We start from the raw sequence: 23,809 nt of genomic DNA, 5'->3' as shown, positions 1-23,809 counted from the left end.
GCGTTCAGGTGCCGCAGGGGGCTATAGTGGCTGCCATATTAGGTAGTTCAGATGTGGGACATTTTTATCATCACGGCAAGTTTTATTGGGCAGCAATGGCATAGGATGATTGTTCTCAAAACAGTTGCTGTGCCTGGCACACAGTAGATAGGTGATAAATGTCTGCTTGAATTAATGAGTAAATAAACTCTGTATCTCCCTCTCTTATGCTAATTGAACTATAAGCTTTGGGTATAAAAGTTATTGTGTACTAAATAGCCAAACATTCTCCCTTAATTTGCCTCACAACTTACATTTCTCGCCGGATTTCCTTAAGGAAGCCAGCCCTTTTAGCTGACCATTTAAAAACTCATTTGAATAAAACAGAACAATGCAGTTTATCGTCAACATATAGAGTGGTTTCTGTACAAAAAGAAGCTCTTCTCGTTTCTTTCCTTTTAACTGATGTAGAAGCAATTCCCAGAATTCACAGTCAGTTGAGGGCAAAGTCAGGATGAGTGTCGTGCTGTCTGGCCAGTGTTCTGTCATGGGAAGAGTCCGGCGGACTGGATTTTGGATGTGGCTTCTGTCATTTTCCAGTGGTGACCCTGAGCAAGAATTCTAACCTCTGCCCCCCCCGCCATTTCTCCCTGTCTAAAATAGGGCAGGGCCTCTGTGTCATAGGATCATATGAGGATGAAGCGAGAGTGTATGCACACAGCCTGTAGCTACCTAGAGGGTAGCTGGCACGAGGGGTTCAAAACAGTAGCTCCTAACGTGTTCCCTCCCAGCAGCTTGGGTTCTGTAAACTTCACACCTGGATTGTAAATTAAAGCCCAGTGGCTAACCTGCTGGATCCTGACACATTCTGAAGGGCTTATTTCCTTGCAGAATCTAATCAGTGTTCAAGTGAGATGTTCTCAGTGGGTGAGTCAGCCAATATAGCGCGTCCATCTTTGTTGTCCGCCCAGATTTTCCAGCCAGTCAAATGATTTGTGTGGGAGAGGGGAGTCTCTCTGTACAGACAGCCTTGTCATGATTGTGCATTGCAGGGACGGTGCCTGCAACTTGGTGGGTATGGGGTTTTCTCATCCAAAATCTTAAAACATAAAAAGGAATGCCTAGCCTTGTTCTTAAATCTCTGTTCCCAAATCCCACAGCTCCATTCTTGGTGTATGAACACAGAATTCTACCAGTGTGATTTGAAAGGGTTTTCACATAGTTTCTCATCCATAAAAATAAAAGAGCCCTGCAGTGAAGCTCTTAGGCCAAGATAACAATCTCATTTTTTTTTTTCAGCTGGAAAAACTGAAGCCCAAAAAGGTTGTGTGTTAATTTATTCAGTAATCATTTGTTGAACACTCACGGCAAGCCACGAATGATGTTAGGCCTGGGGACACCAGAGATAAGAGACGCTGATTCCTGCCCTGGCTCGTGGGACACAGTTAAGGCAGCAAGAAATGTCAGTGCAGGGCGATAAATGCTCAGGTTGGAGTGCTGGGTGAGCAGGGGAGCCCCTAACCCAGGCCCTCGCTTGCAGTCTGGCTTCTTGGAAGAGGTCCCAGTCATCAAGCCGAGCCTTGGTGGACCTGGAAGAGTTTAGCCAGGTGAGGAGGACAGGGCGGGGAAACTTTCCCTACAGAACAGTCAGTATGTCCAGAGGCTCAAGAGCCCAGGAGAAAACACAGCTTGTTGGTGGGGCAACCAGGGGAGGGGAGAGGTACAGAGACAGAGGGATCACAAACCATACCACCAAGGGCCTGGCCGTGCTCGGGCATCATGGGAACTTTGGAAGCTGGGAAGGGACACCCTCAGATTGACCCTTTACTCGTCTCTCTCTGGTAGCAAAGTGTAGGGTGGGAAGGGACTTGAAGTGAAAAATGGATTATGGTGGCTCCAGGCAGGGAATGACCCAAGACAGGGGCTGTGGAGGGGAAGGGCTAGGTTCTAGGGGGACTGGGAGGTGGTGACACTGCCAGGCTTTCACTGTCAAGGGACTGCTTTCTTGGGCTCTTTCTGGAGTCCAGAGCAGGGAGTGACAATGAATCGATAGAGCCGCCTCAGAGCTCCCCAGCAGCTCTGTTGATGGTAGCTGGCCTGTCTCGGACTTTTGACTCTTTCTCCCCTGGGTTTTCAATGGCCGTGCCTTATATGTTATATGTGGTCACTGGTATCATCCTTCACATCCATGGAAAATGACCCTCGTTTTCAAATTGAACTATCTAGGGCGTGACTGAAGTGCCTAGACAACCGTGAACTCCCGGTGCCATGAAGAGGCATGGGCCCTTTCCAAACACAGTCCATCGTGTCCAACGTGGATTGTCCCCATGTGTCTGCCAAGGGTCTGTTTTCCAAGGATCACCAAAGCCAAGAACCTCTCATCTTGAGGAAACCAACTTTTTAAAAAATACCCCAGCGTTTGCCAGTTCATTACTTTGGGATTGGCTTATGGGCTCTAAAACCAGTTTTTATTAAGAGGAAAAATTCCCAGCCAGGCCGAGAAAGTTCATATTGAGTTTCAGCTTGATTCATTTCAAAACCACCATGAAAATTGGGACAATTTCTTCCCACCACAAAGGGTTAGTCATGGAAATTCTGCCATAGTCTCAGCTCCCATGGCCACAGTCATGAGGGCCATGCTCTGTGCAGCTGACAATTTATTTGACTTTACTGAAGAGCTTCTCCCCTCAACCGTCAGAAAGCAGAAGTGTCCCAGTTTGGGGGGTGTGGAGACACGACAGGGTAACCGAGGCTCCGTTTCTCAGCCAGCTGGCACACACTTGGTGCATCTTTTACTTGAGGGCCACTTGGCTTTTGTTGTTGGTACACAAAAGTGGTTTCCCCAAGCTCAAACTGTGGAAAGTTAAGCTGAAGGGTTGAAAATGCATTAAGACATAAAGAGTGCCTCCCCTCAGTGGCTCTGACCCTCTTAACTCTTAAGTGGCGGAGACCAAGGAGTCTTCTCCAGGGTCTGTCATGGAGATGCTTGACCCGCGCAGCCAGGCTGCTCCCTGCGGGCCCTTTTCAGCCCCAACCGCAGCCAGGGCAAGGCCAGGGGCACACACCAGGCATTCTGGCAGCATGGCAAGGACTGCTTCACCTCCTCTGAAGCCAGCCCTGTTCGGTTCAACCCTGCCTTCTCTTTTGGCTCTTGCCTGGAAGCCACACTCCCGAAAAAAGAGATTTGTCTTGAGACACTTTGTTCTTTCATTTGTTCATCTGTTCGTTTGTTCATCCAGTCACAGAGCATTAAGCATGTGCTTGCCAGACACGTGCTAGACTTGGAGCGCACAAAGATAAATTCCTGCCCTCCTGGGGCTCGCGGCCTAAGCGCGGAACGCAGAGGCCTGGCCCCTGTGTCGTTTTGAAAGTGGAGTTTATTATCAACCGCCGTCTCGCTTTGTCAAGCTCTGAACACCTAAAGTGGACTCCATTAATGATGTGGAGGCCCAAGAGACTGGGTGGGGGTAAAGGTGGCGTCTTCCTGAGAGTCGGGGCAGCCGTTTCCTGGGGTGAACTTGTCCAGCCCTGAACGCCAGGGGATGTGCCAAGTTCTTCCCAGGAGGGCCCGAGGCCACCCCAGGCGCTCCCCGCACCCCCCCCACTCCTCCCCCATCCCACATTTCCAGCTGCCTCACTGCTCCCGCCTCCTTGCTCCAGCTGTAGTGTCCCTGACCTGTCACCGCCACCCGAGTCACCACGTCCATCACCACCTCAGTGCCTTGTTCGCCACCCCATCCAGTCAGGACTCCTCGGCGCACCCTCCAAGGGCCCACCTTGCCCATCCAGCTTTCTCGCCCACGACCCACCCAGGCCGGCGTTCTCCTCACTGGCCCAGCAAGACCCCTGCCATTCATGTGGCGGCCTGGCACCTCCCCTCCCCTCTCCTTAAGTAAACCCACACCCATCCCTCCCTTCCCTCATCCCCCAGCCTCTGCTAGAACAGCGCTGCTCTCAGACTTAGCTGCCACCTGGGGAGACTTCAACCCCAGCACTGCCCAGGCCTGTCCCCAGACCCATCAGGTCCACCTCAGGGCTCCGCGCCTCAGTTCTGTGTCTTTTAACTGTCCGGTGAGTTCCGGGTACAACCAAAGCTGAGAACCTGAGTGGGTCAGCTCTTAGGTGTTCTTCCGTTGTTTCACCCTGGTCAGGTTTTGCCTGCAGAGCTGGTTTTATTTCCTTGGCAGCAGAGCTGGTGCTAGTTGGCCTTGCCCTGGATACCCGCCCCTCCCACCCCCAGCAGACCTCCCTGTCGGCTTCATCTGTTCTTTCAGAACTATGTGGGGCTCACATTATGGAGAGTCCATGCAAGGATGTTTGTGCAGCGTTTTTTCTAATAGCAAACAAAAGGGGGGGGAGTGATTTGGAAACTGATTATCCAACAATAGAGCACTGGTTAAATAAATCATGTGTTGCCAAGCAGTAGAAGATGATTCAGCCGTCGAAATACCTACGAAGAGTATTTAGAGACATGGGATCGAATGTTAAGTGAAATAAGCAGAATGCAATACTATATATAGTGTGAGCTAAATCAGCTATTTATAGAAAAAATCCAGGACGAAAATATACCAAAAAACTACCAGAGGTTTTCTCTATGTGGTAACATTATAGCTGACTTTCTTTTGTTGTTAGGATTTAATGTTCTCAAAAAATTACACATTGATTGAGCATGTATTTCTTTTGTAAGCAGCAAGAAAGGGATTGCAAAAATAATGGGGGGATTTTAATGTCAGACAATGGCTTTTTGCATCAATCCGAGCAGACAGTGGGGAATTGCAGCTTCTCACAACCTGGGGTTAACAGAAACAAGGCCTGGGGTGAGGTTGGGAGAGGACATGCAGGAAAACATGTTTCTCTTAAAGAGAACACCCTGAGGGGGCCCAGCCCCATGGGCCTGGCTTCTTCCCCTGCCCTCCCTCCACCCAGGGCCCTCCTGGAGCCCTTGGGTGCCCCCCCAGGGGGGGGTGGGGGCTTATCGAGCTCGCTGGTGTTGCATGCTGATGGGCTCCCCGTTGGCCTTAGCGCACCATTGATATTTTCCTGTGTGGCGTCTCTGCAGATAGTCAACCTTTGATTATACTCGCTTTGACGTTTTAAGATGAGGTACTTGAGTAATTATTCACTCGCCAGGTGCAAGAAGAATGTCAGTCGAACCCAGGTGTAATGTAATGGCTTCTCCTGACCAGTGATTTGTGCTTGGCTGTGCATATTTCACAGAGGAAATAGTTTGCAAGCAACACCTGTCTGTTCACCAGTAGACTGAGGCCAGTTGTCGTGTAGCCAGACCATTTCTTATAACCATCAACAAAAAAGGGAGGGAAAAATAATCACACCTAACTATTTTGAAGTTCTCTGTCCTGAACCAGCATATTTACAGATATGGCAGTTATTAGGTTGGTGCAAAAGGAATTGCACCGTGAATTTTAAATTATTATAACTAGGCTCAAACACATCTTTGTTAATCAAAATAGGAACCATTACAATCAACACATTTTTGCCAATGAGAAATAAGTTTGTTTATTTCTGTAGCATAAAAATCCGTGCTTCGGGATCCGTCAAACTCTTGGAAAGCATTTTCTGCATTTTGCCAGTTGTGGGAAGCATTTTTCCTGCAAAAAGTTGTCGAGATGCTTGAAGAAGTGGTCATCGGCTGGCGGGAGGTCAAGTGAATGTGGTCGGTGAGGGAAAACTTGGTTCAACTTTTGAAGCGTTGGTTGTGTGGTTGGTTGTGTGACGTGCGGTCAGGCATTGTCATGGAGAATTGGGCCCTTTCTGTTGACCGGTGCTGGCTGCAGGCGTTGCAGTTTTTGGTGCATCTCATCGATTTGCTGAGCATACTTCTCAGATGTAATGGTTTCACCGGGATTCAGAAAGCTATAGTGGATCAGACTGGCAGCAGACCACCGAACAGTGACATGACCTTTTTTTGGTGCAAGTTTGGCTTTGGGAAGTGCTTTGGAGCTTCTTCTCAATCCAGCCACTGAGCTGGTCGTCGCCAGTTGTTGTATAAAATTCACTTTTTATCGCACATCACAATCCAATCAAGAAATGGTTCCTCACTGTTGTGTAGAATAAGAGAAGATAACACTTTTAAAATAATGATTTTTTAAATTTTCGGTCGGCTTGTGAGGCACCCACTATCGAGCTTTTTCACCTTTCCAATTTGCTTCAAATGCTGAACGTCCATAGCGTGGTCAGCGTTGAGTTCTTCAGCAACTTCTCAGGTAGTTTAAGAGGATCAGCTTCGGTGATTGCTCTCAGTTGTTCATTGTCAACTTCCAGTAGCCGGCCACCACTTTCCTCATCTCCAAGGCTTTCATCTCCTTTGCGAGACTTGAACCCCCCTGCACTGTACGTTCATTAGCAGTTCCTGGGCCAAATGTGTTGTTGATGTTGCAAGCTGTATCTGCATAAAGCAAAAAATGCACATTAAAATGATATATAACATAACCACATTTATTTAAGAATGTATGCCAATATCAAATGGCAAATTTCAACAGTGCAAAACCTCAATTCCTTTTGCGCCAAACTAATCGGATGCTGTCAGCTGTGAATAAAGAATAGCTGACTAAAAGTGGCTGAAATAATATTTGCTTATTAATTTCACATGGCAAGAAGTTGGGCCCCAGGTGATTCCAGGGTTGGTGGGGTGCTCAGCAGGGTCATCAGTGCCCCCAGGCTCTTTTCATTTTTCTGCTCTGCCGTCCTCAAGAACTGAAAGAATGTTTGCCATGCCTCCCCTCATGGTCACAAGATGGCTGCCACAGCTCCAGGCATCCTGTCTTTATACAACAGCATCCCAGGCAAGAAGGAAGAGGTGCAACAGTACAAAAGCCCTTTTCCTCACTTGCCTCTCTCGAGCCAGAGAGGAAAACCTTTTCCCAGAAGCTCTCCGTACACTTCCCTTTATTTCTCAGTGACCCAAATTGAGTTACATGCCACCTCTAGATGAGTCACTGGCAATGAGGAGCAGAATTGCCATCATTGGCTTAAACCAAATGTGGTTCAGCCAGAGGTGGGCACATTGTCCTGAAATGAAATTGAGGCTCTGTTAGAGGGAAGAACAGGAAGTGGTTCGGGAAGGCAGGGTCTGCCATGACACATAAAGCACAGTCTACTTGTCAGGAAAAAACGGGTTTCTCCAGTCACAAGCAATAGTGCATCTCCGGGCTGTCCCTTTTCTGCCAGTCATTCCTTTGAGCATCACACACCATATTTAAACCTGACTTGTAGTTTCCCAGAACACTCTAGAAACATGTAACCCCTGGGCCAATAATTTGTTGAAGAGGGTGGCAAATTAAAGGCAGAGCCATTTCTCCCAGACACATGCTGGGGTGCAGTGACTAGCTGTCGGAATGTCTCTGTGTCCATCTGAGACACCGGTTACTAGAATGTAAGCTCTCTGTGGGCAGGGCTCATTTCTGTCATGTTCACTGAGGTACCCTCAGTGTCTAGCACCACATGTGGCACTGAGTAGTGACTCAGGGATAATGGAGTGAATGAATGAACAGACTAATGAGTGAAAAAGAGAATGCCTTTGCTGAATGCTGCTTCTGGAAACAGAATGGCTCTGGGCTCTATGAATTCTCTATAGAAGTGGAAGCTTGGTCTCCATCTCTAAGGAGTTTACAGTCTAACATTAGGATGAAAAGGTGACAGCAAAAGTAGAGTGTCATGGCAGGGCAAGGCAGCACGAGCCAGAGTGCCGCCTGAGGGACATTTGGCACACACCATAGGAGGTGCTGGCTGCTTGTGGCTCCCCAAGTGAAAATCTGCTCCCATCTTGCGGATCAATGGCCCGCATCCCCTTGCCCTCGGATATCATCCCTTTCAATAACTGCCTTTTGTGTTGAGACTGCAAAAATGTTTTATCACTAAAATTTACTTGGATTTGTGGAAGGGAGAGGATCCCTCCTTTAATCCTCTTTCTGTAGCTTTTAAAAGATTTATGAATATAGCTCTTCAAGGGGAAAAGAAAAACCATGTTTTGCTCTCCTCCACGCTAGCTTGTTAAGCCAAGGAGGAAAGAGCTTTTCATTTGGTTTGAATAACATTTGTTGAATGACCAAAGGATGCAAAGGGCCCCGTAAAAGATACATGTAATTCAGTTATAAAGGATGATGATTAAGGAAAACAGGTGTTTGTGACATATTAGAAGAACCTGCTCTCTTGCTTAGTTGTGCTCTTAAAAATCTGTTTTACTTTTATTTTAGACCTAGAAGGTTTCGACTCCGTGGTGTCATCTACTGAGAAACTCAGCCACCCAACCACAAGCAGACCAAAAGCCACGGGGAGGCGGCCTCCATCCCAGTCCCTCACATCTGTAAGTGTCTCTCCATCATGGCTCCTGCCTTCTCTACCGCAGCTGAGAAGCAGGAAGGGCTAAATACTCTAGCAGAGGACTCTCCTGCAAGTGGCTGATGTGAGGACAACTTGGGAGGCGGGGGGTGGGGGGTCATGAGATGTACTGCCAACAAGAAATGATTTCAGAGTTGTTTTAGTTTGCTAAAGGCTATCACTGTAAAAATACTGGAGATGGGTTGGCTTTTATAATGGGAATATATTAGGGTAAATCTTACAGTTCTGAGGCTGTGAAAATGTCCAGATCAAGGTATCATCAGTGATGCTGTCTCACCAAAAGTCAGCTGCTGGCAGAGCCCTGGATCCTGCCACATGGCAAGGCAAAATGGCAGCTGGACTTGCCCTTCTCCTCCAGGCTCACTTCCTGCCCCAGCTCAGCTGTGGGTGAGCCTCTCTCCCCTCTCCTCTGGGCCTCATCTCTTTCATCCTCTCGGGGGCTTCTTCCCATGCCCCTGTGCTCTGCTGATTCCAGCCTCTGGCCTCTCTCTCAGCCTCTCGGGGTTTCTCTGTCTTTCTGTAGTTGCAGATGATCCTGGAGTCCTCTCTCCCATGGCGGAGTAAAATGGCAGCTCTCATTCTCTGTCTTCCATTTATATAAGACTCCAGTAAAAGGATCTAATCTAAAGGTCCCTTGACTGAATATAACCAAAAGCTCCCACATAAAATAGGTTCACACACACAGGAATGGGTTAGTTTAAGAACATAATTTTCTGGGGTCCACAAAAGACTCAAACCAGGTCAAAAGTCTTCATGAATCAAGCAGCATTTCTCCCTATTATTTGTTCTTCGTCTATCTCCCTGAGAGTTGGGTGCTCGTTCTTCCCACCTTCCTTCTCTCTCCTTCCACACTGATTCTCATCTGAACCAGAAACAATATTGAGGAGAGAAAAAAATGTCATATCTTGTGGTAGAAAAGTAGTGAGAAGCTTGTTTGGTCTGTAAACAAAGCAAAACTTTACTGCAGTAAAGCGCTGCTACTATAAAGCACTTGGCAATGGCCGAGGATTTGTCTCCCACAGCCCTTCCATAGAACCTGATACGGACCTTCAAGAGATTTTTCTTAAACGTCCGAAGCACCTGGTGGCATAGGAGAGACCCATTAGAGCACTTGGGATGACCCATAGAAGTTTTTGTTTGAATACTTTTTAATAACTTCTTTTCTTATTGCAAACCTGTAACACATTCTGCTCCCCAGAGCCGTGAACTACTGGCCTCTTGCTGTATCTTTAGTAGTTTTTTTTCCTATATACATGAAGTTATTTCTTCAAAAATGGGCTCACATAGTACCCAGTGTTTGGGAACCTTATACTGTGCACCTTCCCCCCAGTCATTACACATCCTTCCATAACATCGTGGCTGCCTAGTGTCCCACCCCATAAACTTAGAAAAGTTTATCTAGCTATTGCGTTCTTATTAGACATGTATGCTGTTTCCAGTTCTTCATGATAAAAGATACTGAAGTGAATGGCACTAGAAAAATCTTGGTCCTGCTCCAAAATGGTTCACTTGGGTAAAAATTTTCTGAAAGTGGGTCAAAAGGAAATGCACACTTTTACTTTACACACACACACAAACACACACATACACACTGCTTCGACCTTGCTGGGAACGCGGTCTAAGGCCTCATGACCCCCACTAAGTGCAGGTTTCCCAGGACACTTTCTCTTCTCGCCTAAGCACTGATCCCACCTAAAGTGTCATCATTTAGAAGAAAAACAAGGTGACTACTACCTTTGGACTCTTCTCTCATATCTGCTGAATCCAAAAACATGGTTTGAGTTGCCCTAATTTTCGTCTTTGTATGAAGCCATTTTGGGAGAAGGATGTGGAAAAGTCCTTACTTTTTCACTCTTATATGGAGTTCTCGGTCAACATCGCCCTCTCTCCCCTTTCTCACCCCTCTCCATGCCCCCCAGTGCCCCTCGTAGACATACAATCTATTTAGTTGCTTCTTAGTACCTCTCTATTCAGATTTTTAATTCTACCTCCTACCTCTTCTCTATAAATCCTTCATCCTTCTAGTTTTCCTTCCAAATTCTTCCTAACTTTTCAAGGTCTACTGAGTATTGAGGCTTCCAGAATTAAATCCAGAAAGGTTCAAATTACCACCTCCCACCCCACCTTTAGACCATATATCCCATGTCTGGGAGGTTGTGTGTCTTTCAGAGGACAGAGTAAATGCGTCTCATCTTCACTCCACTCTTAGGCTGCAAGTTGCGGTCGTTCATTCATTCAGCAGATATTTATGTTCCTCTCTCTGCCATGTGCCCAATCCACGGTGTGCCAGGAACCAAAGCTATGACCGGGAATGAGACAGCCACGGTTCCAGCCCATAGGAAGCTTATGGCACAGTGACTCAAAGCTTGGGACTTGATATGGAGTGGTTTTTTTTAAATGATTTTTTTAACCCCTCCTCCCCCACAGATGGGTCTCTCATCTGTTTGCTCGTTGTTTGCACTTTTTTTTTTTTGCTCGTTGTATGTTTCTTTCTTTAGGAGGCATCAGAACTGAACCCAGGCCCTCCCGTGTAGGCGGCGGGCACTCAACGTGAGCCAAATCTGCTCCCTGCTTGTTTCGTTTTTGCTAGTTGTCTACTCATTGGTTTTGCTCATCTGCTTGTTGTTTTTCTGTTTGATGTCTGTCATTGTCTGCTTGTTTGTCTTCTTTAGGCGGTGCTGGTAACTAAACCCAGGACCCCCTATGTGGGAGACAGGCACTCAGCTGCTTGTGCCTCATCCGCTCCCCTGGATTTTATTTGGAGGCTTAAAACTACAGGGATGTATTTGTGCTTTGAAGAAATAAAATTACTACAGTCTCTTCACCTTCCTTCTTTCCCATGCATCACCACATGGCTGTATACATCAGATCCATAGTTACTCTTCTTCCAATTAGCACCTGTAGGTGTATTATAGCAAAATAGGATTCATAGTCATGGATGTAGTCAGAAAAGGCCATTGCCACTGGGGAAAGTGAGGAGATGCACCAGGCTTGATTCCCCAGCCTGCAGCTTCTCCCTCCAGTTAGAGCTTTTGATGTTGATAGGATTCAGAGAGCAAGGTTTGCCTGGCAGCTCATGGACCATAGGTTATGTAGGAGGGAACTGGCTTTTGAACAAAATCTCAGAATGAAAGGATACAGGCATTGCAAGGTGGGTAGGCAGTTAAGCCTAAATTAAGAAGAGAGCTCCGAATGAGGCTGTTATTCTAGGTAACTGGGTTTTCCAAGGAAATGAAGATTAACAAAGCAGACCTCTTAAATGTAAAACTTGGCTTTGCAAATTCCCTAAAATGTGTTAGGTTTCTGCCTGAGCAAGTAGAATGAATAGATCAAAATAAACAGTATTTGTAGGTGTGATTTTTTTTATCATGGCGCTGAGCGGTGACTCTAAATAGGACCGTCCTTCTGCCAGCAGGGTAGAAGGCCTGGAGGTGAGGCTGAGTAGGGCTCACCCAAAGGCCTCTCTGGCAGATTCTTTGTTGAAAAAGAAGAAGAAAAAGCCTTGCTATGGGAGCTCTTATTTTCATTTGCTTTGTTCTAAACTAGGAAAATCCTAGTATAGTAAGCATTTATGACTAAGCAAATTCCAGTGAACTGTTTCACATTCATCCAGCTTATTAGATCCTCCCAGCACAGTAATCTTCACAATGAGGCAGGCAGTTATCCCCATTTTTTTTCCCCAAAAGATGCTGTTCTGTGAATCTATTTCAGCAAATATGGCATCCAAAATTGAAGCTGTCAGCAGTCATGGGGTGCGAGACTTAGCAGCAGGAACCTAATTAGATAGGGGCTCATGGTGCTCTCGGCCAACGGAAGCACTGGTCGGTGGGGCCAGCCTGGTGATCTCTGCCCCTTGGAAACAGCTTCCTCTGAGACAAGTCCTTTGAGGACGGTTCAGCATGCAGCAGATTTCGTGATCCTGGAAAAGGGGCAAGGAAAATACCCAGGAGGAAATGGAGGAGAGGAAGGTTAGAGGCTACCTCCTGTTGAGCTGTCCACCCTTCCCCACCAGGCCGGAAGCCCCGTGAGGGCAGGAACCGGGCCTGGCATGTCCACCGTTAAGCCTGCAGCCCCAGGCTCAGTGCCCGGCACTAGGTAGCAAGTAGTTCTAGAAAGGAGGGAGGGAGACCCGGAGGAAGCAGGGGAGGCTGGACGACAGAGAGCCATGGGGATAGACAGTATGAGCTAATGGATGGACATCAGGGGGAAGATTCCAGGGATCCATGGAAGAATTCCTGGTACAGGAAATCTTCCTCTCGTTCCCAGTTCTGCCACCAAACAGCTGTGTGACTACCTCTAGTAACCAGATAATAGCACGCTTTCTGCCTCACGGGGTTATAGTGAGGAGACAAATGAAATAGAAGTGCTGAGTGCTTTGGAAAAGTACACGGCATTATATTAGCGAGAGCTGTGCCAGCCAAGGTGTAATTCTGACAGTGTTTTTTCTTGGCCTTATCCAGTCCTCCCTTTCAAGCCCTGATATCTTTGACTCTCCGAGTCCAGAAGAAGATAAAGAGGAACACGTTTCGCTTGCACACAGAGGAACAGACGCATCAAAGAAAACTTCAAAGACTGTTACCATATCCCAAGTGAGTGACCGGCCGTGGCCAGGGTGCCCTGCCAGCGAGTGGTCCCTGCCATCTCATGTGTGCTCTCGGATGGGTTAGCCACCAAACAAGGATGAATAGCATTCTTTAGTGACAGTGATTACTGTAGTAGCCAAAAGTCCCTGAGGCAGGTCACCAAGTCGCCAAAGCTGGGCCCAATCCCTGAGCTACGAGTTCAGTTGTTTCTTTGCCATGTCGTTTTCCCTCGTGGCCTGGTCTCCTCTCCATCCCGACAAACACACGTACACAAATGCCCTCACACACATGCACAGCTCCCCGCCCCCCAACAACTCTAAAAGCCCAGAGGTGTCCCGAGAGAATATGGGAAGGTGTTAAATACTCTGCCCTCTGTCCACACAGCTTGAGTTTTATGTTCAAAGCTTGGTAGCGCCACAAAGCATAGCTGGCAGGTCGCAGATGTAAATAACTAATGGAGCGTCTTAAAGAAAAGCTGATTCGGAGTCGTGTTTTAGAATAAATGTGGTCGAAAAACACTTCCATTTCGTTGTGTGTCCAGGGGATGGTCCCACTATTTTAAGTCATTAGTTTGTGAAAAACAACACTGATACTGCTGAGCTGCTGCGTGTGACTTCGGAGGTGTACCTTGTACAAGTTCTGCTCTTCCAATGACTGTGAACCAAGATCTTAAAATTCCAGTTTCTCATATCGAGAGAGCCCAGTCCATTGGAATTATTTTCCGTAAGGATTAGCATCTTCTTTCTGTCTGAAAGCAGAAAACGAGTCCTTTCTTAAGGCACGTGAAGCGAAAACAATCAAAGGTTATGTGGGATTTTCTTTCTCATAGATTTAAGAATTTACATGTATGGATTTTCTTAAAAATTTGATCCTGTGAAAGAGATCACTTGTGTTTACTCACAAAACTGCAGACGCTTCCTTTATAAAGGATCCCATTGGCAGAACTTCGGCTTTAGACCCGTGTTTTCGGGTGCCCGGGGTACACCTGGAGTTGTGTTTGTGCCGGCGTCCCTGGGGTGTGTCTGCAGTGACATCTGCTGGTGGACAGTGGCTTCTCACGTGTCTGCTTTGCACGATTCTCTCCCATGAGCCGATTTCACTTCCCTGGAGCTATCCTGTCGTGTTCTTCACCGCTTCTAGAAATTCCACTTGAACTAATTTGATCAGGGAGCGCAGTGGCCCCTGCTCTGTGAGGGCTGAAAAGAGGACTTGCTCACTGAGTGGGCCAGGAGATTGGGTCCTGGAGGGAGAGCTCAGAGAATCGGTGACTCAAGAGGTGCCTGAAGTCAGTCAGTGTCGGGGCCTTACTGGGCTGGGGGCAGGAAGAGGGAAAGAGCAGGAACTTCCCCCCGGAAGGGGAAGCCAGGGAAGCAGACTAGAACAGGAGAGCGCTCGTGCTCAGGCTCAGGCCGCCACAGTGGCTGGGGCCGGGCCTGAGGAGCAGCGCCGATAGGGAAGGGAGCCGAGGCGTTACTCAGCCGCCTCTCTCAGCCTCGGTTTCCTGCTTGGGAACATGTGTGCCAGTCGAGCCTCATTTAAATGGTCCAGCCTCATCTGCGCGGCCCGTTTCCCTCTTCTCCTAACTCTTGCTAATGACAAAGCCCCAGGCAGCAGAGAGCTCTTTCCTCCGTGGTAACTTGGCAGAGAAGCGGTGGGCCAGCGGGGAGGCTGGGCACGATGGCCCGTCCGCTTTGGGCTCACTCTAGGCCAGCCAGCATCCAGCCTCGACCTCCCCACCAGGCCAGCCAAGCCCCTCCTTGGCTCCCACCCTGGGGTGACCAGCTGGGCGCCTGCTGCCACAGAGTCCTGCGGCTCCCAGGCCTCACCAGCTCCAGCTCCAGCCTCGCTCCACCGTCACTCGGACCCTTGCCTCCTTCCCCAGGAGGTGCAGCCCTGAAGGCTGCTTTCCCTCCTCTCCGCCCACTCCCAGCTCACCTCCCCGGCCGCCCCTCAGCTGGGCCTGCCGGGTGGCTTTCTTTCCTCCTGCCCTTGACTGTGTCCTCCTGGCCTCCCCTGGCTGCTTCCCCCTCAGCTCCCCACCCGCCGCCCTCCACGCCCTCAGCACGTCCCTCGCTCAGGCACCCACCCATCCCTGAAAGGCAGCAAGACCCCTCCTTGCTGCCATCTCCTCCCATAGCTTCTGCGTGGGCACTGCCCCCACCCAGCTCGTTTCTGGAAAGCAGAGTCCTAGCCTCAGGGCCATGCCTTGCCTCCCACCCAAGCACTGGCCTGCCCCGGGCAGGTTTCTCCTGCCTTACACTCCCATTCCTCTCAGCACCCTTAACTCACTTTCCCTATCCCTTTTCCTCCTGGAAACTCCTCTGGGGGGTCCATGCCCAGGCCTCTCTCCAGGTCTCTCTCTACTCTCCCAGTCCGCAGGGGTTCAGCTTTGTCCCGCTGCCTCTGAAGGTGGGGGACTCCCTGGGCCTCTTCTCTTTTGGTATTGCCCACCCCTGTGGCTGCCACCTCCCCTGGTCATCTCTCTGGCCCAGCTTACTGTCCCGGTCGCTGGCTCCGGCCACAAGATGTAGCCCCTTGGCTGTCCCTCGGGCTCCTGAATCTCCCTGTGTCTAAAACTGTCCCCAGCCACGGTCCCCGATCAGCCCTTCCTTGTTCAGCCCCTACCTGCCATCCAGGAGCACAGGCTGTGGGCCCTGGGGCACCTGCTCCGGGAGGCCAGGCGTGGCGTCAGCCTGCCGAGTAAGCCCGCCTCCGCTGCCACTCTCAGGGCCGTCTTCCCTCCATCGCCACTGCCTACCTCGAGCCCTCCCCCATTTCTACTGTCGCGTGTACAGGAGTCACCCAGCAGTGTCCCTGCCCCCGGGCCTGCCATCCCCTGGGCCCTTCTGCAGCCAGAAAGGCCAGCAGCGTGGCCCGCCATCTTTTGCCCCCCCGTCAGCCTGTCCCCTCTACCTCCTGTCCCCTCGGACAGTCCAGCCACGTGGAGCGACCTGCTCCCCACAAAGACCTTTCGCTGCCCTGTCTCTCGGCCTGTCCCTGTGATGTTCCCTCCAGCTAGAACATCTTTCTCCCAACACCCCTCCGCCCTGGCCCCCTCAAAGTCCTCCCTTAGGCCAGCGCTTCCCCCCAAAATGCCCCAGGATGGCCGGCCCCTTTCCTGGGGGGCCGCAGCTCTCTGCTTGGCCCCTGCCCACGCAGCCCTCCCCTCCTCTGCAGCGTGCCAGCTTGCCTGTCCCTCTGTGCCCCCCTGAGTTCTGTGTTCCCAGAAGCCTGGGACGACATCTCGGTCACGTCAGAGCGGGCAGAGCCTGAGACGGGGTTGGGCCTCTGTACGTGTCAGGTGAACCTGTTTGTAACTCCCCGTCCAGAGAGGCGGTCGAATTTAAGACCATAAAAGAAGGTTCTGGAAGCGGGGAGGCCTGCACACAGCAGGCCCTCGGGGGCGTGTGGACGAAGGGGGAGCGGGTGGAGTGGGGGGCCGGGGATGTTGATGGAGGCTTTTACGGAACAGGAGGAGGGGAGCACCGCACACAGTCCTAGCTCTGAGTCCTCTCCGCCTTCCCTCACCCCAGGTGTCGGACAACAAAGCTGCCCTGCCGCCCAAGCTGGGGACCATGGCCTCCGGTGGCAGCGGGCAAGCCCCTCTGTCCTCGGCGGCGCCCTCCCCCCTGTCGTCCTCTTTGGGAACAGCCGGACACCGAGCCAACTCGCCGTCTCTGTTCGGCACGGAAGGAAAACCAAAGACGGAGCCCGCGGCCAGCAGCCAGGCAGCCGTGGAGGAGCTGAGGACGCAGGTCCGCGAGCTGCGGAGCATCATCGAGACCATGAAGGACCAACAGAAGTGAGTGCGGCGGCCCCTTCCTCCCCCGCCCGCCAGGGGGCGCTCGGTGCCGAGGCTCCGCCCGCCGGGGCCTGCTTCCGAAAGCGCGAACTTGGCCGCTGCTCTGTGGGCCTCGCAGGAAGGGCCCGGGCTGGCCGCAGGCCCAACCCTCTCGGCAGGGCACTGAAAGGAGAGTCCCTTTGGTCACCCGTGAAACAGTCCTCCCTTGTACCATGGCTTGGTATGTCCAAAAGCCAGTTTTTCCTCCAGTATCAGAAAAAAATGGCAGTTTCTCCAATTAGCTGCCAGATCAAGTCATTGGCTCGCCTAACGTTCACTGGCCATAGGGTATAGGGTATGCCAAAGAGATACAGACCCTTTAAATCCGAGACTTTTTTTTTTTAAAGATGTATTTATTTATTTCTCTCCCCTTCCCCCCCACCCCGATGTCTGTTCTCTGTGTCTATTTGCTGCGTCGTCTTTGTCCGCTTCTGTTGTTGTCAGCGGCACAGGAATCTGTTTCTTTCATTGCATCATCTTGTGTCAGCTCTCCGTGTGTGCGGTGCCACTCCTGGGCAGGCTGTGCCTTTTTTCACGCTGGGCGGCTCTCCTTAAGGGGCGCACTCCTTGCGCGTGGGGCTCCCCCTACGCGGGGGACACCCCTGCGTGGCAGGGCACTCCTTGCGTGCATCAGCACTGTGCATGCACCAGCTCCACACGGGTCTTCAAGGAGGCCCGGGGTTTGAACCGCGGACCTCCCATGTGGTAGACGGACGCCCTAACCACTGGGCCAAGTCCGCTGCCCCGAGACTTTGTATTTTATGCAGCAAGGCGCCCTCACCCTGAGACTCGGGCCTGGTGTTCTCTGCACAACCTTACACGCATGCTCTCTATCTGTCTCTAATCTGTATGGAGCGTTCAGGTGGGGAGAAAGGCCTGGAAACAAAATAAGGCCCACGGGTAGATATCCCACAGGATGTGGCACGCAGGGACCAGGTTGGTGAAAGGATCAGAAGCAGGGCGGCGCTTATCTGCTGTAAACGGAGACTCAGACAGCATAGGGATCTAGGGATCGCTTGGCTCTTTCTTGAGGGCCTCAGGGTGGAACGACAGGGAGGTGTCTCCCACGTAAGGTTCTGGCAGATGAACTAGGATTGCCAAGAGCAGGCCCCTCCAGGCAGAGGGACAGCAAGAGCAGATTTCTCCCAGCCCAGGCGCCTGGCCAGTGTGTTCACAGCTGCCCCGGGCGTGCATTGGCCCTGGAGGGTTCCAGGTCCTGGCCTGGCCTGTGCCCCGCAGGGCCGAGCGACAGCAGGATGGCAAGTAGGTAAGGATACAGGCTCTGGGACCAGGCGGCCCTGGTGCAGATCCCAGCCTGGCCCCTTACCGGTTGTGTGACCTTGGGCAAGTCACTTAAGCCTTCCTCACATCTGTGTTCCCAGCCGTCGGCCACCTCTCAGGGTCTGTGGAGCGCTCAGCAAGTCTACACGTGGAAAGCCTGGGGACACAGCTGCCACTGGGAGCTCTCCCCCACAGTGAGCGTTTTCACGATTGCTGGCCCGGGCGGCCAGAGGCAGCGCAGCGCCTTCCACGCACGCCTCGCCTGTTTTTCCCTTTCCTGAAATTCCTGATGGCTGCTGGGTGCTCATTCCTTCCCTCCCTGCCTCGCCACCCCCACTCCCCACCACATCTCTGCTCTCCTTTCTCCCATCCAGCCCCCGTTCTCCCTTCTTTTTCCCATGCCCCACTGCTCCTGGCCTGCAGGCTCTCCTGCCCTCGCAGGCTCAGCACCCCATCCCTAATCCCACCAGTGGGTGCACAAAAGGGGCCTGGCTTGTTGGACACACATCGCCCAAGTCTTTGGCATTTAGGGAGGTCCTTGACCCTTGGCAGGTGGTTTCAAGAGAAGGTTCAGCTTTAAACCTAAGAGCTCTCTGTCCCGAAGTTCTGGTAGGATGCTTATCCTTTTCTGTGTCAACAGCTCCTAAGGGATTCTGGGGTGTTCTGTGAGCACCACGTGCCACTTGTCAGCACAGTGTCGAGACACAGTTCCTCCACAGGGGAACGTACTCTGTGGATGCAGAGGGCATCAGAGGCCTTTTTCATTCATTCCACACATCCGGATCGAGATTCTCAACTCGCGCACTCATTTGCCCCGCCACCCGGAGCAGATTACTTAACCTCGCTGGCCCTTAGTTGCCTTACCTGTCCACTGGGGGTGTGGCCAGGGGTTTTGGACCAGGCAGGGGTGTTGTAAACACTGAACAAATGTGACGGGCCAGACCCAGGCCTGGCCCACGCCAGGAACTCCTGTTTGGGAGCTGCTCTCAAGTGTCACCACTGCCCGTTCCCTGGAGCCCTGGGCCCAAGGCCCTGCCGCTCCCACATACCCCGATGGCGTCCTCAGGACCCGCTGGGAGAGAGCAGCACTCAAAGGGCGGAAGCCCCGAGTCCCAGGGGCCTGGCCAGCTTCCTGCCTCGGTGCCACCCCCGCCCCCGCCAGTGTCCTTAGGTGCATTGCTGGGCAGACTAGCCCAAATACAGGGCATCAGCCCTTCGACTCCAGCCTCTGATCCTGAGGGGCAGTGGGAACCTGCACATCTGAAACCCGCGTCTCCCACCGCTGGGACGGCCGCCCCTCCTTGGCCAGCCGACATCTTCTTTCATCAGCACCTCCCGGTGGCCCCTCGCCCAAGGCCTGCCCTGCGCCACCTCCCCCAGCCTGACTTCCATGCCCAGGGCCATTGCGCCCCACCCCCACCCCCAGGCTCCTACCTTAGCTCGTGACATCACTTCCCTCTCAGCTGACTCCCTCCTGGCCCCAAATGCGCTGGTTCTCGCCTCCCTGCCTCGACCCTTGCTCTTCCCCATCAACCCTCCCCCCTGCCTCCCTCCCTCCCAGATTGTCGCCCATTTCTCCTACTTAGCGACTTTCTTTGGACCTCCTTCCCCAGTTCGCTCCCTGCACCTGGACCACTCAAAGCTTCGCCTGCCCCCGTCTTCCTGGGGAGGTGCAGTTTGCTCAGGGTCTCATCTTGTCCTTTTCTTTTCTTTTTTTTTTTTTTAAGATTTATTTTATTTCCCTCTCCTTCCGCCCCTCTCGATGTTGTCTGCTCTCTGTATCCATTCACTGTTTTTCTGCATCTGCTTATATTATCCGGCGGTACTGGGAAACTGCGTCTTTTTTGTTATGTCATCTGGCTGCGTCAGCTCTCCATGCGTGTGGCACCACTCCTGGGCAGACTGCACTTTTTTCACACGGGGTGGCTTTCCTTGTGGGGCGCACTCCTTGTGCGTGGGGCTCCCCTACACGGGGGCACCCCTACGTGGCTCAGCACTCCTTGCACACGGCAGCACTGCGCGAGGGCCAGCTCACCACATGGTTCAGGAGGCCCTGGGCTTGAACCCTGCACCTCCCATATGGTAGGCGGATGCCCTATCAGTTGAGCCACATACACGTCCCTCATCTTGTCCTTTTCTAAACCCAAATTAGTGCCCACCAAGGTAGCGGTGCCCCACGTGTGCTTGAATAAATGCAGTGATGAGTCACAAGCGATTGGTGCCAGATAACCTGTCGTGTTGACAGCAGTGCTGGGATGCGATGTCAGGACAGGGGCCATCGTGGTGCCCTCATCAAGTGAGCAAACGCAGTATAACTTGTCCCTTACGGCGCTGCCTTGGCTGGCTTTGTTTCTTGAGTCTCCGGCCCAGCTTGTAAAAACGCCCGTCCAAAATGAAGCGCCTCTACCTGATGGAGTCCAGCTCCCTGGCCACTGTTTGGCTGCAGTGGCCTAAGTATGGAGCCCTTGGTTGACGAGATGTTTGCTTTTGTCCCACGTCATCATTCAGTGTTGGAAAGGGCAATAGATGGCGGATCCTCTTTCACGTCCACCGTCTCTACCACATGGTCACCAAGTATTGCTATTTCAGTTATTTTGCCTCCAAGTTTTGGGGTCTTACTCTTTGTCGGCTTTTAGGAGAATCAGTAAAAACATACCAGTGAACTTTTATTAATTTAAAACTGAAAAGAAAGGAAGCACACATGGGGTGATAAAACCACCTACAGTGAAAATGCTGATGAGTGCCCTTGAAGATCAGGGATTCTGTACCAAAGAGCCATCAGAGGGAAGACAGAATGGGTGCTCCAAAATAGGAATATATTTCACCAGGTGCAGTGACTGTGCCACGATGACGGAAGAGGTTGTTGATGTGGGAGGGGTGGGGTGAGGGGGTGGGGGGTATATGGGGACCTCGTATTTTTTTAATGTAACATTTAAAAGAAAATGAAGAAGAAAAACAAAAAGGTCATTTCCAGACCCGACATTTTATGTCGCCGGATTCTGAGAGCCCAGAGTAATGGCAAGCCTTTCTCTGATATCTGCATCGAATTTCAAGCCCCAGCAATGCAAAGAAAACTTGACGTTGTGTCCACTTTTTCCCTTGTAAGAGAGTCAGGTGTATTTTGTAGTGCAGATAAAAGGTTCCTTATCTCTTACTGAGTCCATCGGGGCTTTTGTTTAATTTCATTGCTGTTTGCTTTTCAGACGAGAGATTAAGCAGCTACTGTCAGAGCTGGACGAGGAGAAGAAAATCCGGCTGCGTTTGCAGGTGGGTCCCTGAGGTGCCAGCTGAGGCCCAGAGGCAGAGTTGGGGGCAGCGCAGTTCAGGGCAGGAATTTACAGACAAATGACGAGTACCCCCTGGCAGGCTTAGACCCACTTTTCTGTGAGCATTTTCTTAGAATTGCCGAGGTCCCCGTCGCCCCCTTTCCCGCGGTCCAGGAAGTCCTGGGAAAGGGAGACACCTACACCTGCCCCCAGTTGGCGTTTCCATTTGGGGTGTGACGGAGCATCTGCCCAGTGACTAGTGTCCCCCCCACACACACCGGGCCAGTTTCCAGGAGGCATGATTAGAGTAAGTGCCAGAGGCCGTGGCCCTAGGGAGGCCCTGTTGCTAGCGGGCTTCTGTCATGCAGTCACTGGGACTCCAAGGGCTTCCGTCCCCTCTAGTCTCTGGTCCAGCACTGCTGTTACCAAGTGGCAGAGAGCGAGTCATTGTTCCCAGCGGCCAGAGGTCAACCCTTTCGGCCTGGAGGCTATTGGTGCACCCTGGGTGCGGATCGGGACCCAGGCTTAAAGGATGGGCACTGCTCGTCATCACTTTGGGGGTGCTGACAGACACCCCCAGGGCCCAGCCGCAGGTGCCTTCCAACACTGCCAGGTGGTCTGGCGCTTCAAGAAGCTTGCCTCCGCCCTCTGGCCAAGAAACTGGAATGATTGCTCCTTTCGGCAACCTTGGGAGAATTCAGAGATCCCCATTTCCTAGTGCCTTGTGCCTGTGCCCACTCTTGAGGCTTATGCCATTTCTGGCATCATCATCGACTCTTCATTCAGTCGTCCTTTCACCCATTTCACCTTTCAAATTGCCAGGTTAATTATTCCCTTTTAATCGAGCAGGTTGATGCTCTTTCAGGTTCTACAAAACCAGCCAACCTCACGTGATTTCCTTTGGGTCTTTCTTTGTTTTTTCTTCTTCACAGATGGAAGTTAATGACATAAAGAAAGCTCTTCAATCAAAATGAATACTTGATCAATGAAATGTTGCATTACTCATCCTGAGTCTCCGACTCAAATTTTCCGCCCCAGCCAAAATAACCTTGTGCCAAAAGATTAGAGGTTTGCCTCCACATGTCCCCGTTTGAAAGATTAGCACAAAAGTCTTGATAGCACAACACAAATTCCATCCAAGAGGAGAATCTTCGCCCTGGTTTAGTCCCGGGTCTGGCACTGGTTGTGACTCAAGCAGAGCAAATTGTGCTTCAGGCTTTTCTACTTTGAGATCTCATGCGAAATGAAAACTCAGGCAGTTTAGTCCATAGTGGTACTATTTTGATGATCTTTTCCATTAATAAAATGTAACTTCAGATTATTCGTTTACAAGCTTTATAATTTTATGATTTTTTTAATCGTGTTTTGTCACAGATTCCTCCACTGTTTGTACTACACATAGTCAGGAGCGAGCGTCCCTTCTTTTGCTTCAGGCTGGAAAGCTGCCTTGCTTTGTGTTCCAGTTTAGGATTCTATCACATATGCAATTTTAGGTCCAACCCATCCCACCCCCCCGCCAACCAACCCCACCACTCTGAGATAAATTTTAGCTTATATATATGATGGTATATTTGCAAAAAGAGAAAGAAAAAACCTGGTATTTGCAACGATCTGTGCCTTCTTTTTACCACCCTCTTGACTGGAACTTTTGTGATGCAGCTACCATGATTCAAAAAAAAAAAAATTATTAGCCACCTATTAAAGTCCACTACAGGCCACTGTCTTCAAAGCTTCTCTCACCATAGCCAAAGGTCCTAAGAGGAGACAGCTGTGAAGTTGGGAGTGCTGTGTGGTACCAGCTGCAACTTTTAAGTTCTCCTGGTTTTGGGTTGTTTATGAAATTTCAAATGTCACCCCTGCTTGATTTTTCATCAGCCAAGTTAAACCCCTGCCTCTTGTCCTTTGCACCTTTTGCGTGAACAGAATATGAATTATTAAAGCAAAAATAAATAAAAGTAAAATGAAAATGAAAATAAGGGGGGAAAGTTGTATTATTTCCTGCACTGGGTTATGTGTGTCTGCGTGTTATTGTTTAAACTGTATTCACGTGTTTTGCTCTCTTGTAACCCCTTCCCCGGGCCCAAGAGAATGGGGGGGGGGCTTGTTGAAGTGTAGCCATTGGATTTGTCTTCCTTTTATGGAATTGCTTTTTCCTTCCCAAGGAAAGCAGTGTTTGCTTGTCTGCTTTAACTTTGTAGCAAATGAACAGCTCGGCCTTAGATTCTGTTAACTGTTTTCTCATCCTTAGCTGAAAATAAGGGGACATATCCTGTATTGCAAGATGGAGGGAGGGGGTTCCTTGAAGCCCCCAAAGACGTTTTATGTTTCTAAAAAAGCCGCTTGGTCTATTTCCTGAGATTTATAGTGAAACTACTGAACAGAAATAGATTTGCACAGCTGCAAAGGGGGAGGATTGAGAACACTGAAGGAGTGGTGAAAAACACGCACACACCAAGTTATTGATCTTTGAAAGTAGGACAAATCAAGGTCTCTTCCTTTCT

At 50.7% G+C, this 23,809-nt stretch overlaps 1 protein-coding gene across 4 annotated transcripts in view; it reads left to right on the top strand.

Moving 5' to 3' along the window:
• Window positions 1-22,629, top strand: part of SH3KBP1 (SH3 domain containing kinase binding protein 1) — a 388,056-nt gene extending 365,427 nt beyond the window's left edge. For all 4 annotated transcript variants that reach the window (XM_058292032.2, XM_058292030.2, XM_058292029.2 and 1 more), the window contains 5 exons: window positions 8,193-8,302; window positions 12,798-12,926; window positions 16,454-16,722; window positions 21,246-21,309; window positions 22,241-22,629. In XM_058292032.2, coding sequence (XP_058148015.1) covers window positions 8,193-8,302; window positions 12,798-12,926; window positions 16,454-16,722; window positions 21,246-21,309; window positions 22,241-22,282 — 614 coding nt within the window. In that variant the 3' untranslated portion in view covers window positions 22,283-22,629. The remainder of the gene's footprint in view (window positions 1-8,192; window positions 8,303-12,797; window positions 12,927-16,453; window positions 16,723-21,245; window positions 21,310-22,240) is intronic.
• The last annotated feature ends 1,180 nt before the right edge of the window (window positions 22,630-23,809 follow it).

The sequence above is a fragment of the Dasypus novemcinctus genome, chromosome X (assembly GCF_030445035.2).
Source record: "Dasypus novemcinctus isolate mDasNov1 chromosome X, mDasNov1.1.hap2, whole genome shotgun sequence".
NCBI classification, from domain to species: domain Eukaryota; kingdom Metazoa; phylum Chordata; class Mammalia; order Cingulata; family Dasypodidae; genus Dasypus; species Dasypus novemcinctus.
Note: the sequence above shows the minus strand (reverse complement) of the source record. Positions and strands in the feature narration are given on the sequence as shown.